This window comes from Heliconius melpomene, chromosome 18 (assembly GCF_056956725.1).
Source record: "Heliconius melpomene rosina isolate 202511_hmr_F chromosome 18, ASM5695672v1, whole genome shotgun sequence".
Classification (NCBI taxonomy): domain Eukaryota; kingdom Metazoa; phylum Arthropoda; class Insecta; order Lepidoptera; family Nymphalidae; genus Heliconius; species Heliconius melpomene.
The window spans coordinates 15204234-15220567 of NC_140406.1; the positions used below are offsets into that span (position 1 = coordinate 15204234).

At 29.9% G+C, this 16334-nt stretch overlaps 1 protein-coding gene across 8 annotated transcripts in view; it reads left to right on the plus strand.

Annotated features, from left to right (window-relative positions):
• The window catches only part of dati (zinc finger protein datilografo), a 103641-nt gene that overhangs the window by 52601 nt on the left and 34706 nt on the right, over positions 1-16334 (plus strand). For all 8 annotated transcript variants that reach the window (XM_085201437.1, XM_085201443.1, XM_085201436.1 and 5 more), the window contains exon 6: positions 13914-14145. In XM_085201437.1, coding sequence (XP_085057563.1) covers positions 13914-14145 — 232 coding nt within the window. The remainder of the gene's footprint in view (positions 1-13913; positions 14146-16334) is intronic.

Sequence of the window (16334 nt, forward strand, 5' to 3'; positions counted from 1 at the left end):
GAAAGTGGAGAGCGGAGTGTCTTGACACCAAGTTCGTTCTGTCTAAATTGCTATTATTCTAGATACGGCCTGAGAAAAAAATATTCTTAATACGTTAAAAATATTAATAATCAAGAAAACTTCTTTTATTAAATCCTTCGTTATAAACGTTTATATCAAAGTTACTGCGCACTTGATCCCGATAAAAATACTTCTTTTGTCCATCCTGACGTCAAGGTTCTCGGTTGTTCTGAGACAGATTTTATTTAAATTGTGATTTTTATGAATTTTAAACAGATTTGTATGGAAAAAAATACATTTACACAATTAGTATAGTAAAAATAATAAAATCTATATATCTATATGATCTTTTTAATGGATTAGTAGCCCTGAATATCTTTTATAAAAAAAATATACCCAACGATTAGTATCGGATAAAAAAAAATGACGAAAATAAATGCAATTATAATATATTTCTTATATAATTATTAAAACTTAGCTCAATTTATTTATAAATAAATATTATGAAAAAAATAACAGCATAACTTCATAACATAAAGTGTTAGTTCATAATAAAAGCAAAAAAATATATAAAAAAAGTATATTACGTAACACAGACGTTGTCGTAGGTCAAGACGCACGCACACATGCACGCAGGATCAACGTACGCGAACGGTATCGTTTTGCAAATATAAATTTTTAGCTATAGCATAGTAATTCAATTCTATAGCTGTCTCTTTCTAATTAGAGCATTAAAACGCTTATTAAGTATACTTGGAAGGTATTTATTTTCAAAATAATGTCGATTTTGGTATTTTTGTGTAAGGTGTCGAATTTCGTCATAATGCTATTATATGTGACTAGCGGACGCGCGCAGCTTCGCTTGCGTATTTAGGCGTAATAAACCAAGAAACATGTGTTTAATGAAATATTTTTTTTATGTCTAAAAGAGTCGGTGGTTTAAGAGTCGGTGGCGATTTAAAGGTTTTTCCATACAAACTTTCAACCCCTTATTTGCACCCTTAGGGGGTGAATTCTAGAAAACCATGAAACATGTGTTTAATTATATACGTTTAAGAGTCTGAATTTCAAATTTTATAAAAATTGGTGACGATTCAAAAAAAACCTATACAAACTTTCAACCCCTTATTTGCACCCTTAGGGAGAGAATTATAGAAAACGATGAAATACGTGTTCAATTAAATACTTTTAAAAATCGAAATTTCAAATTTTATAAAAATCGGTGCCGATTTAATTTTTTTTCCATACAAACTTTGAACCCCTATTTCACCCCTTTAAGGTTTAAATTTTTCAAAATCCCTTCTTAGTGGATGTCCAGATTATGAAAGTAAACTTTTGTCCAAATTTCACGTTTCTACCATCAGCGGTTGCGGCTGTGCGTGCGTCTTACCTCAGTCAGTGAGGACAAGTCCTTTTATATATATAGATAAACAATGAATAACAATAATATACGACCTAAATTTAAAGTAAGCGTCAATTTGTTGTCAAAAAATATTTTTATTTAAAAAAAAATATAAAAAAATTAAAAAATAACACGTTAAAAACGAATATAACGCAAAAGCTTGCGCCTAAAAAGAGAAACAATATTTCTTCCGTTTGTCTAAACTCGTTCGGCGCACGCGCCGGTTATACTAGTGTGTGTGGCAAACGTGTATGTATACTGAATACATGAACGTGTTTGTGTGTGTGTGCTAGTGTGCGTGATGCGTAGCTCTTGTCTTAGGTTAGGGAGGTGATCGACCTCTCGTTTCGCAGACTCCCATTATTTTTATTATGGCAACACGTGGTATGGACCATATATTTTATTACGTATTCATCCTTTCGTTTTAAGTTAAATTTGTAGATTTGTGTTGAAAAATTTGATATAAAATAGAAATTAGCTAGATTTAAAAATAAAAAATAAATGTTTATATATTAAATTTTGTTGTAATATTTTTAAAGACAATTTCCGGAGATTACACTCATCAGTTCGAATTAAAAAGGAATTATTAACACATTTCCATTATTCAAAAAATAAAGAAAGCTAAATAAATATTCATATTGTATCATAAACAAAAGTGTGTTTTAAGTATTAATTAATAAATTTACATACAATTCCTTATCCAAGGTATTGTTTTAAAAGGAATAACTTTAAAAACCATCTTATGCGTACATTGTGCTGTAATCCATTGAAAAATGCGAGTTTCGAGGCTTGATCGTGACCTGCGCTTATGTATAGTGCATGAGGTATTTGAAATTGTAATTGGGTTTTTGTATAACCCATACATACATTTGGGTGGAATAGAGATATTTAACAGCTTATGATAGATACGTTACCCTTTGTTAGGGAAGAAGGGAATTTGAATGACTGTTGCCTATTTTTTTATTATTGTCTCGCAGACAGCAGAGTAGGCAGAGGGATCCTAGGGACCTAGTGTTATAACACTTCCATTCCCCACGCATACCATATAGGTAAATCTGGATATTTTATAGCCTCCCTCTAACATAAATCAAAAAATAATAACGAACGAGCCTTCCTCTCTAAAAACTCCATACAATGTTACATAAATATAATTTATTACACAATAAAGAATATATAGACCAAGTGAGGTCTTAAAACGCAGGGCTAACGCTCAGGGCTCTTGATAAGAATAACAAAGATATCAGTAGGTAGGGCAATGCACTTAGGGACACTTCATTTTTATACACATTCACTTTATACTTATAAAATGTTGTTTTGTACGTGTGTACGTATGTCGGTCTTAGTTGTGTACTTGGTTTGGTTTGGTTCAATCAATTAGAGGGGTAATTGAAATCGAGATTAGGGCTGCTTGATAACTAGTGCTGGGTTACGATTTTATTTCTTCCCGCATTTAGCATATGCTGAGGAAGTCTAGTGTTAAGTCACTCCTCTGTTCACTTTCCGTTAACTTAATTAAATCCACAACACATAACATGAGTGGGAACCTAGCCCACGACCATCGCGCTTACAGTCAGACGTGCTGCTGCGCCATGGCGTTCTGAACTAAGAAAGTATTTTTGACAATTATTATAATTTATCCTATTCAGGTATTAAAAGTTGCTTCTTCCATTTTAACATACAAATTAATAATTGAATATTAATAACTGTTAATATTTAAATATCATGATTTCATGAGTAACGTGTGTAATTATATAAAGAAAGATGAAATAAATAATATTTTGAGAAAACGGAATTATTATATTATTATTTATTAAAAAATAATACTATTATATAGCGTCCTTTAGAATAACATTATATTTTTACTACATTAATAAAAATAGTATCAACTCTCTTTATCACTAAAAAAAGTATACATTTCAAGCAAAATACTTATAAAATTCTAGGCACATCCCATTTCTCTAATAAACATTATAAGGCATTACATCATCGCATACCTAGCTTAATTATTACAAGAGAATATAACTCTTATTTCAAAGTACTAGAAACTAAAATCGAATCAATGTTTTTTTTAATTAATAGTATACCTTTGTGGCTCTACGTTCGCGGATATTGCCAATTCTCAACTATTCATAAATATTGTATATAATTATGAATCTTATTTTTAAGGTAATACGTATTATTTTAGTTTCTTCCAATTATTGACTTAGTTGTACTGCAATTGATGTACATTTTTATTACGTTAGACTTGTTAGGCAATGGTGGCCATTAGGCGTTTGTTTTTATGGAACTTAGGCTGGATGGAATTAAATTATTAATTGAATTTATATTCTTATAAAAATTATGATATAAAATTTTTTATTAAGCAATTTAATGTTGAAATTACTGATTTACTTTTTGATCTTATCCTTTTTTATTGGAATATAGCTATATTTAATTTTTTTATATAAGAACTACAGGATGACCTACACCTCTTTACAATATGCTCCAGCCTATATGTTTTTGTCGTTTTACATCATTTGTATCACAGTTACAGTTTGTAGTTTTTTATTTATAATCCGCTTTCAAGGTGGAGATCGATCTTGAGATCCTGTTTTCATTCATAAATATATCATTTATAAATGAAAACGGCATCTCAACTTCAATCTTAGACTTGAGAGCGGCTTATAAACATCGGTCCTATAGTTCTTGAGTTCCTTCATTCTTTTCGATGTTACATCCAAATTTAGAACATTTTTTTCTAATTTTAAATAGGTACCTACTTGAAATATTAAAAATTTCCTATAAAAAAAATACAGTTTCTTATACCATTTATGTATGGACATCCACGTTGTCGATGTACGAGTAACTCAATGTACGTTAGTGTGAGTGCTATCGCGGAAAGAAATGAGGTTATCTGAATGCGATGTCATTGTTTATATGTGTATGTGTGATACGTTATAAACACACACACACGCACACATGTGCACTTTAAAAATATCTCTATAAGGACACTTGGTTTTTAATGTTGTATACCAAAAAAATTGTCTTGAGTTCAAATTTGGTAATGATCCTAGCGATAAACATTTCAAGTCATTTTTATCTGCTTAATTAGCTTTGAGTTTACTAACTTAAGATCACATTTTGTATATGGGCCAAATAAAAAGATTTTAAAATTTTAGCTAGAAGTCAGTGGGAATGGAATCCATAACCATTTTCTTTGCAGTTCACCTCAAATGCGATGAGTAGGGAAAAAATATACAATAAATACAACTATGTTATAAACAATTTAATATAATTTACAATTAGAAATTCAATATAAATTTTCGACAAATTATATAAAACCATATAAAAATACTTACACATACACCCACTTATATATATATGTATATAAATAAAAATTACAAGCGCGTTTAAAATGATTGTGATAGGTCAGTATTCATAATATACTTTTGTTATTGCCTTTTTGTAAAGTATAATAGCACTATAACTGTCAATGTGATAAGATCAAGGAAAAAGGAGATAAAATTGTAATAAAAAACGTAAAGTTTTCTTTAAAAAGAAATAAAAACATTTGCATTTTTTTTACTAAAAAAAAATATTTTTCAGTATTAAATACATAATTATAGACATGTTATTAAAAATACATAAAGAAAAAAGTAAAATACGGGTTGGGTTCCGCCAATTAATTCGCAATGTCTCAAAAATTGCGCAATTTGGCCTGAAAGAGAACGGAGTGTCTTAACATTAAGTTTCCTCTGTCTATCCTAGAATGTACTTACGTACTCGTACATAAAATTTAAAAAAAAATCTTTAAGTAGATACGTAAAAAATGCAATTTTTTCAATCAATTTTAAATATTCCAACACGTTTCTTTATAAGACTCACACAATGATATCCATATGAACGTACGTACTTTCACACATAGTTGTCGTAGGTCAGTGATGCGCGCACTTTTTAGTGCTGTCAATGACTTCTACATTATATATGTTACATATTACATGTTATGTAGTTGGTATAGCACACAGCAGGGTAGGCAGAGGGAACCTAGTGCTAAGACACTCCGTTCCTCATTTCCCGCCGAATTCTGTTTATATTTCCCCCTCTCCTCAACGACTGGCCTGGTGTATCCTAGTAATAATTGCTTATATTTATGTATTTACTGTAATTATTATATATTTATTATATATTTACATATACATTTTGCCCCTGAAACATACAAAGAAACTGTTTACAGCTTCTATATAATTACAATATTTTATTAAATAAGCTTTGTGACCTAAATAATTGATTCCAATATAAACCACTTACATATGTATAAATACATATCATCTCTTTAAAGATCTATAAAAAATCGATTTTCTCATTCAGATAATATATCGATTACACATATATTACTTATATACATATATATCGATTATACAGCCAATAAAATCTACAACTATTGAATAGTTGACCAATTAAAGCCATAATTTGTACGTCTGGCATAATTCTGTGAAACTACGCTGTCAGTGGAATAAAAGCCTAATAGTTAGAGCTTCATAATTAAAAATGAACTTAATTTCTTTATATTAAAGTTGTTATTTGATTGGATATGGAATTTATGGTATGTAGCACACTATGGTTGTGATCTAAGAATATATGAATACGGAAATGGCATATGTCAGCTTTACGCTGTATCCCGCAAGATAGGCAGAGAGAACCTAGTGCTAAGATACTATTTCTTATTCTGCCTCTGATTTTCAAAACATTCCGTGTTGACTCACGGAACTCAACGCCGCGCCGCCTACTTGACTATATATTTCAAAATTACTATCAGCCGCACACAATTGTTATATGTTTTTTCAAAGTTTTTTGTTAGAAGTACATATTTAAGTTTAGTTTCCTTTTTAAAATTTTGCCTAAAGTATATTCATATTGTGTATTTTAAATCAAATGTACTAGAGCTCACTAGAGAAGAAGAAAGAAATAGACATTTAAAAAAGTAAATACTATATTGTTTTTAGCATAGAAAAACACAATCACAGAAATGCCACTTCCACCAAAAACATTCTAAGAGTAGGAAGTACAAAATCTCGTGGGCGTACAATCGAGATAGTTATTATCTTAACAGCGATCTGACCAGACTGCGTCTGTCTCGCTCGCACACAGCATAACCTACATACCTGGAATGAAATGGAGCATTTGTTTAATGTTTTTCATTTTGTAGTTACAATCAAGTCTAGGATTTTTTTTAGCTTCACATTGTATTCCGTTCATATCAGGGTAGCTTGAGGGAACCTGGCCGTTCCCAACTTCCTACCGAGTTGTTCAATGGCAGAACTCAGCGCCACGCTTTGCTTTACCTGAGCGAGGAAATGAAAATATTTAATATTTCTCTCCCCTGACTGGGAATCGCACCTATAATCGTCGTGCTTACAGTTCGAACCAAACTGAACGTCGCATCTTACTCGACTGAAGAAATCTTTACAAAAGTGGGAATCAAACCGACAACCATAATCGTATTCATATAAACGTCCCACAGAAACAAAATAACGTCATTTTATAAGAATTAAAAACATTTTTTTTATATATAAAAGTACTGTGTACTTTCTTAACCGAGGCCGCTTTAACAATACGAGTTTAATATATGACTAATGTAGCCTTGAACCGATAAAGAAAAAACATTTTTTTCCCACTTATAACTGTGTGTCATAAAATATAATAAGAAATGTTTTTATTAAGATTACCATGTAGGTATGTGTTGTCGTGAACGTTGCTAAAACAGTTGCTCTATTCACGAGGGTAGTAGGTACGATTCTCATTTGGGGGATGAGGTATATTTAAATAGGTTTCCTTTTGATTAATGCCATCGTGGCGCAGAGGCACAGCGTCTAGCTGTAAATTCCACCACTTAACACGAGAAGAACGGAGTGTCTTAACACTAAGTTACCTCTACCTAACCTGCTTAATACAATATACAGGGTAAAACTAAAAAAAGAAGACATTTGACATCGAAAAAAAAACAAACAAACACAAACAATTAAAAAAAAACCACATTAATACCCCACTGGAGACCCTTGCGGTTGAGTTGTCAATAAATAAACATATGATAGAGGTAGCCGGTACCAGACTACACTTACAGGCACAGGTGTCAAAGTTACAATTAACAAGTTATCACTTCCCGCGCACCCTGTCATTTAGTTATTACAACTGGTTATTTGGAAAAAAGGGGGAAAAAACTATCGTTTGTTATTAAAATTGATATAATCGTATTTCGTTTGTAGTATAGTTAGTAGGTAGTAAATTGGTAATGGAGATTTAATTGATTCTTTGTCTAATTTGGATTTTCTATATCGATTCTTAATTCTATGATTCCCAAGTTAATTAAAATATAGTTAATTATAACAGAGGCCAGTAGTGATGCAGGGGCACAAATGCCTCTAGGATTCGGCGGAAAGTGGGGAGTGGAGTGTTTTAACACTTTGCCTACCTTGCTGTGTGCGGGAGACAGCGTGAAGCTTAAAAAAAACAAGAATAGAAAAACAACAGTGATTTTTGCATGTAACCTTTGGCTTATTGCTAATTGTTGTATAGCAAGGTAAAGAGAACCTAATGTTGAAACATTCCGTTCTCGATTGTAAGCTTTATATCTAGATTACGTGTGGTGGAACCTAACGCCGCACTTTCACTTGCCAGTGTCGGGAAAAAAAAGTATAAATTTAATAAAATCTCCGAGCATATTGTATCGATTACTACTAGATATTTCACTGAGCAACAATATCTTAAATTAAAGCTTTTATTGTAAACAAAAACAAAGTTTTTATTGTATTTAAATGAAATTAAAAATAATATGCTATGCATCAATAACGGTCCTTTGTAGGCTAAGGCGTACAGATTGACAGATTCCTACGAGCTCGGTTCAAGACTTCATGCTCCACCATAATGAAATTCATGTAGCCATTTAAGTTTCTAAATTTAAAACAGAGAAATATAATAATTAATAAAAACTATAATTTATTTTTAAAATAATAAAAGAATTAAAAAATTACTGAAAATAATAAAAAGACATTAAATTGCTAAATCTCAACAAAAAAAAAAACTAAATAATACTACATCAACCATCACCATCTACAAACATCACTTTTACAAAGAACAAAATTAAGCTTATTTTAATTAAAATTTATATATGTTTTTGCCTTATAACGTAACAAACAAACAAAACAACCAGACATACATTCTTACTTATAATACATATAGGTACGTTTTATCTTTCTCACACCCGTTATCACTCGACGCCGACAACAAAAGCCCAGTTATTTTTTTACATCGGGCTTGGCTCTCATTCAGATTATATATACCTGACCTGATGACTGTGAACGCATTTTTCTGAACTTGACTTACTTTCTTATAATGTTTATTTATAAATAAGCTTTTAAATCGCAACTTTTTATTTCAGTTTGTTTGTTTTATTGAAAAAAATGTTATTTTTTTTGTTTAAAAATAAAGATTTTTGTAGTTAAAAAAATTATTCAAAATAGCTCTAGGTTAATTAATATAAAAAAAATTGCCGGTCTTACTCGACATACAATTACTTATATCAAAACAGACAAAAAAGCTCAAAATCCAGTATTATATCCACAAATACAAAAACTAACTTAAACAATTGGCTAACTAAATATTTCTTATTTGCATATTAATGAGTATCATGATTAAATATATATAAAAAGTCGTGTTGTCGTATGTATGTAAATTACATTTTCTTTGCCTTACAAGTAGCCTGTAAGCGCTCATTACCTTGACACACTGTCGACTTGTGTCAATTTTTTGTTTGAATTGCTTATGTAGAATAGCTTCTTTACCTGACTTTGCTTGCCGTTAATGTTTTGATATCTTTTTCTTAAAGAATTCTTCTATCACACTTTTTTTTATTGTGATTAGTTGTCTTATTGTTTATACATAATGCAGTAATAAAACATTAAATAAACAGGCGGTTGCATTTACGTATGTAAATTAGCATTTTTTTGCATTAACATTTACAATGTAAATTAGCATTTTAAAAAAGAAATACTTACATCGTGGCGTTAAGTTCTAGCCTAGCTTTTAGTATCTATAAAATAGGCATATAAATTTAACATTCATTACTAACACTTTAATATTACCCTTCAAATTATATTAATATATTAATTTTGTTACTATATAGAAAATTTAAATTTTGATAGGCAAAAATAACTTAAAACGTAAAGCCGTCGTCGTCTATGAAACGTGACGGTTCCTTCTCAGCTGATGTTTTTTTTAATATTTCCATTTCTTCGCTCTGGTAACAAAACAAAGCACGGCGTTGAGTTCCACCACTCAACATACAATATCTCGGTAAGTGGAGAATAGAGTGTCTTAACACTAGGTCCTTTGCTATATGCGAGATACAGCAATAAGCTAAAAAAAACAAATTAAAGTAATAAAAATCATAATTTATTCTAAAAACTGAAATGAATTCAAGCTATCATGACAAAAATCTTGTTAAAAATCGCATCGGGAAGGGTTGTCTTACTAATAGAGACTTAATGCCTCCGCCGGAACGGTTTACGTAAAAATTATGGAGTGTACATTTTTCATGGGGTTTTTACGTCAATTTTTTATGTTGCTCATTACGGTGGTGGGGGTGGTGGGGGATTTTACTGTAACGTTTTAAGTGTGACGTGATTAATTAATGATATTAGCTTTGTATTTTTAAGGAAAAGTACGTAAAAATTGATTGAGACTAATTATTGTAATACAATTGTTTGGTAAGAGGGTTATTTTTCCTGGGTATACGTAGTTTTTGGCGTTAATTTGCGCAGTATTTCGTAATAGTATATTCTTGAGAAGGAATCGAACCCGCAACCTAGACTTAGGCTGTACCACTAAACCACGATAGCCTCAAATCGGTTCTTAATGCAACGTTGTGTTCACTTTTTATATAAAATTTTATATAATAAGCTAATTTGTGGTCTATTGTGTAATTAAACAAATTAAGTAAAGAGTTATTGTTTTAAATAAAATGTACGGAAAGAGGACAATTATCAGGAAACAAATGTAGATAGAAATATAATAACAAAGCTGGAATATAATTACAGAACGCGTCTTCTATTTTTAATGTTATTACTAACAAGTATTTATATGCGTTTCTGATTCAGCTTCATGCTTTAACCCGCGAATAATTTTAATTCTCTCTGCTTACACGGGTAAGTGTCAAGACACTCCGTCCTCTCCATTCCAGACGAATTTCTAACATTGCGGGCTGAGTGGTGAACTTCCATGTCGCGCTTCGTTTTGCCACAGCGGGAAATCAAATTAATTTTTCTAAAGTGGGAATCGAACTCACAACCATCGCTTTTACAGTCAGACGGTACACTCCTGCATCACGACAATCTCTATAAGAGATTCGATATAATTAATTTATATTTATTCAAATCTGAACTATTATCATTTTATCTCCCACTGTTTTCCGGGAATCAAATCTTAGACCTTATAGGGTATCAAAATCATAAATTCTTTGCAATTTCTTCGTTGCATGATCAAAACCTCTAGTTCCACTTTCTAACACGCGTGAAAGGGCTACACTGCAGGCCAGGTTGAAGGCACTCCACTTATATTCGAATAACGGAATAATTTCAATACGCCTGACTAATCGAGAAACTGTAAAATTAATAATTTTTTCTTAAAATTACTACATTTTTTTAATAAATATTAGTGTTCTAATAAATAGTTTTTTTTTTGATAAAAAGTAAAGCTTTTAGAAAAAAAATGTTTTTTATTTATTTCTTATACAAATATAAATATAATGTGACGTCTTATTTTATTTTGTTTTCTTTCTGTAACTTTCTATTCATTTTTTAAAATATAGCTTAAAATCATATAATAAAAAAAAACCATTAACCTAAATTTTGTTAAGGAAAAAGTTCAACAGTTTACTTGTATAATCACGATTGTAATTTTAATAATTATTTTAATTAACAAAAGATTCTTGTTTTTTTCCTCTTACGATTTTAATAATAATTCAAACGAAATTTTAATTTAAAAACAGTATCTTTCTATTAATTATTGATATTGGTAATGTTTTTAAACTTTTTACAAGTTTTATTTGTTTTTTCTTAAATTAGAATCTATAATCGTATTATTATTTTTAACAAATGTTGTATTAAAATAATATAATAAATAAATCACCACAGCGTCTTTTCCTGTTGTCTGCTGAAAAATATTCCAGCTTATTGCAGGAAGACGATAATGTTAATATGTTAAAAATATTTTATTTATGTAAAACTATTTATTAAATGTTTACGACACATTTTCCTTAATCAATGTATATTAAAATAGTATTGACATTATGTTTTGAGACGTCCTCGTAGTATGAACGCGTTTTTTCAAAGTAATATAATGCACTGTGATTTGTGGACTTTGAATAAATTTGAAAATGCGCCGTTTTTACAGCAGGTAAATGTTTTTTTTTTGTCGAATTTAATTGTATTTTTTTTAATTTTGTTCACATTATAAGGATAGCAATTTTTGGTAAAAGTACTAATACAAAAGACAGATTTTTGGTAAATTTATTTTCTACAGTGTAAAAAAATGTATGTTAATTAAATAGTATCTGATTGCAAATTCTATGCTTATAGATGCGATCTGTATACGAGAAATAAAAAAAATGTAACCTTACTCACTCATTCTTCTAAATTACACGACAAAACGTTTAGTAAATTCCCCTAATTTTTTTATAGAAATTTATTTAATCTTTTATTATCATTTATCACAGATTCAATATAATGTTAATATATCGTACTAGGCCGTAATACTCATATATACAAGTATTGGTGTACACATTTTCTCGGCCTACATTGTACGTTTGCGTGTCTAAAGTCGTTTCTTTGCAATCGCATAGAAGTAAGGCTTCGATAAATGTACCTATATTATATATAACGCAGATATAAAAGATTAGTTATTTGTTAACGACAATAGCTATTTTCTATTATTAATTTATATGGTTGTTTGTGGAAATTGTTAATTATACCTAATTATTTTTCTTTTTAAGTGAATTTTTTTCACTTCAAATTATAGAAAATGTGTTTAGTAATAGATTTTTATTAAATTTTTCTATAGTATAAAAGCCAGGTCACATAAAAACTTCTAAATTAAATTTTTGTTCTTAGTTGCTATGCAATCCTAACACTTATCCGAACACTCGACGTTATTAATTATACTACCGAAATAAAAAAACATAATATGAAGAAATTTTTTTTTTAAATATACTACGAACATATCCATATTACATATTTATATATTTTAAGATAAAATACTTAGAAAAAGAAAAAGAAACTGTTAATTGTCTATTTCTTAAGATAGAGATAACGTAACCACTCCGTTGCAAGATACAGCAGCTACAATTTTTCATGCATTATAGTATTAAAATACTCCACTCCAATTCCTAAGATGATTTAGCTGCGGAACTCAACGCCGCGGACCGATCAATCAACATTGTTTTATTCACTTATTTATTAAAATTTACTAGTTATTCAATAAAACATATGACATTAAAACAAGAATTACATATGAAAAGTATATCAAAACCCTCGCGAGTTCTATACCGACGATAAATAATTTTAAGTCCCTATAATTCCGCCTTATCTGGTGCCCTGGAAGGCAATTTCTTTGCCATAGCTAAATAATAGCAGTCCGCGTGAAACTTAACACTGGAGCTACGTAATGTGGCTTACACACGAAGTTATGGTACTTTTTATACGATATATTCAGTTTAAATCATATTTGAAATGCAATTTTTGATGAAACTTTTTAGTTTGTTGAAATAAATAGTTAACAGTAATATTTTATTCTTTATAGCATTTTCATGGACATAAGCATCTCGTGGCGTAGAGTTCCGCCTCTTAATATGCAAAGTCTAAAATTGGGTAGTGATTGGGGATCGAAGTGTCTTAACACTAGTTTCTTTATGCCTTTCTCCTTTTCCTTTATTCTGTGAAAAAATACACGTCTTTGATTGATATTGTCTTTTAGAAATTAATAAGTAATGTAAATAAATATAAATTTTATAGTTTCTGCGAAAAATAACAATTTTCATTTATACTTCAAGTGATATTAATATTAAGTTATAGAACTTGTTCTATTATTGAAAGCTTCAATAAATTCTTCTTACTACATAAAAAAGTTAAAAGATATTTAGGAGAATTGAACGTAATAGCATTTAGATTTTTTTCCCAATATGAACCTACAACCTTTATGTACAGCTCAAAAGCTAAAATTTACATATTAAATGATTTTTTCTATCATTCAAACAAGTACCATAGTATGTAGTAGTATACCGTCTAACAAATATATTTAAATTCGCTAATATAATATAAGATAGAGTCTCCGTCACTTCATATTAGAAATGAAAGATCTACTGTACTTTGTGTCTTCAACATAAAAAAAATAACTATAACATAAAATAATTCACTCTATGCAAGAACGAACGCAACCAAAAACAACCCTCCATAGCCAAAATAAAGCCACCTTCAACTTCCAGATCTTCATGCACAAGAACGCAATGCAAATGCACGCAAGAGAACTGCAACGAGGGTTGGGAGGTGAAGTCAAGCCACACCAGTGTCAGCAGTGCTTGAAGTCATTCAGCTCCAATCATCAACTAGTACAACATATTAGGGTGCATACTGGGGAGAAACCATACAAATGCTCTTATTGTGATAGAAGATTTAAGCAACTAAGTCATGTTCAGCAACATACGAGGCTACATACTGGTGAGTCTATTTGTTTCCTTTTGTTGATACAGCTTAGATATTATATTCTACAGTTTATATAAAGATTTTTAACAAATTTATAATATGAAAACTAGACGAATTATAAAAAATATTATAATAAAATAAAAATGAAATATCTAAACAATAGGAGATAATAGCTAAAAATAACGATTTAGTGACAAATCTTTCTGTTTCTCCATATCTTTTAAGTATTTTTGTATATATTAGATGAGATTTAATGAATCCAATTTGTTACGTGATTTAAAACAATCAGTGTATCAGTTTCTATAAATAACAATACACATATTATTAATCATTTTATTTCCTTGAGTAAATTTATTTTAATACCTAATACGTAATTAATTAAATTATGGTATTCTAATAAGTTATTCTAAAATATATTTTAATAATATGTGAATATACTGACCTAAAGGTCACTTAAATCGAAAGAGAACAGAATACTGAGTCACTAATTTCTCCTTTGTCCTCAAAAAAAATATATCTTAACTGGCTATGTTAATCAAATAATGACTATTTTACTCTTTAATGAACCTTGAAAGTTTGATACATTTTTTTAATTTCACGTCTCGAACACTTCGCTAAAGTCCTTAGTCCAAAATCAAAGATCAAATAATAACTAATCTATAGATACTATTATAACACAAATAAATCTTGAACTAAACAAACATAAATCCAACCAACCATTTAAAGATTTCACAATATCCAAAGTAAAACGTTAAACATAGAACAAATAAACAAAATTTATTAAAACGCATGCTCACTGACATGCATGCATATGCGAATACTGATGTATGCAGCATACGGGATGTGTCTTCCAAATTTAACTCGAGCCATTATAAAGCAGATTGCATCGAGATGCAATTTTGTGCAAAAATATGCGTTGGGATTTATTTTATGACAGACGGAGAGAATAGTGTGAGGCCGTGCGACTGGGTCTGGCTGTAAGTGATGGTTGTAAGTTCGATTCCATTCGGTGGAATTCATTGTTTTTATATGGATAAAGCGAAATGTGATTTGCAACGAAAGTACACAAAACATGTGTATAATTGTTTTCTTTACAGTTATTGTTTATAGTAATTAACGTTTTCTCTGTCTCCAGAGAAGTTTATCACTCCGTATCTCCCTTTTATCGTTCAACATAAAAACATCAGAAAAACAATCTAAATAATACTATTAGTGTGATATAATTATGTACATCTATAATCAAACAAGCCAAATGTAACAAAAAGCACTAAAACATCACAAAATCTAAAATTAAAATGGAGTTTCCGCTTTAATAGTGGACTTATAGAATACCTAGCAGCCAACTCGTTATGCCGCCCATACTCGCATTTGAACACACGCAAAAACAAAGCGTAGAACAACTTTTATAATTAAAACTAAGTTCCACCAGTATTACCACCATTGGCCGGCATTTCCGTGAAAAAAATTCACACCGTATAAGTGAAAAGCGGGAAAAAAAATTATCCAATCGTCGGCATTTGCCTCGTTGCAGGCGGCCAATCACGGCGCTTCACGTTTCCGTATATTCTACGTGTTAAGAAAAAATTCACGTTTCTTTTTTCGTTTCACGGTATCGCTTTTCTGGTTGGCCAATGGCGGGGTTTTGTTTTTAATTGGGCTTGTATTGTTTGTTTTATGTTCTATTTCTATGTATATAACGTAAAATAATTGTAGTTTTTTTTATTATTGGTTATTGTAGTAATAAATGTAGAGATCTTGTTTTGTATGCAAATTATTATTATGTGAAACTATTAAGTCATATCTTGTTTAATTTAATTCTTGTTTAATCTTTGTATGATATTTTATTATCTGTACTTTTTGAAGACAATTTCTTTTCGATTAAATGTAATCGATTTTATTTTACTAGTTGATGTATGTTTTGATATTTTAATATTAAAACACCATTAGAACGCAATTAGGACATGCTTGTGTAACGCGTTGACTGTGAGTTCAAATTCGAAAAAATGATTAATTCCTGGATACGTATAGCTAATACGTATTAAATCTCCATATATATTCCACAATTGACAGACTATTTAAACTACCTAAAATTACATAAGTTTGTGAAAAAATATCTTGCAGTTCTTGTTAATTCAACATAATATTATAAAAAGCAAGTTTAGTATTATAATCAATATTGCGAAACAACACTGAATGATTAATTC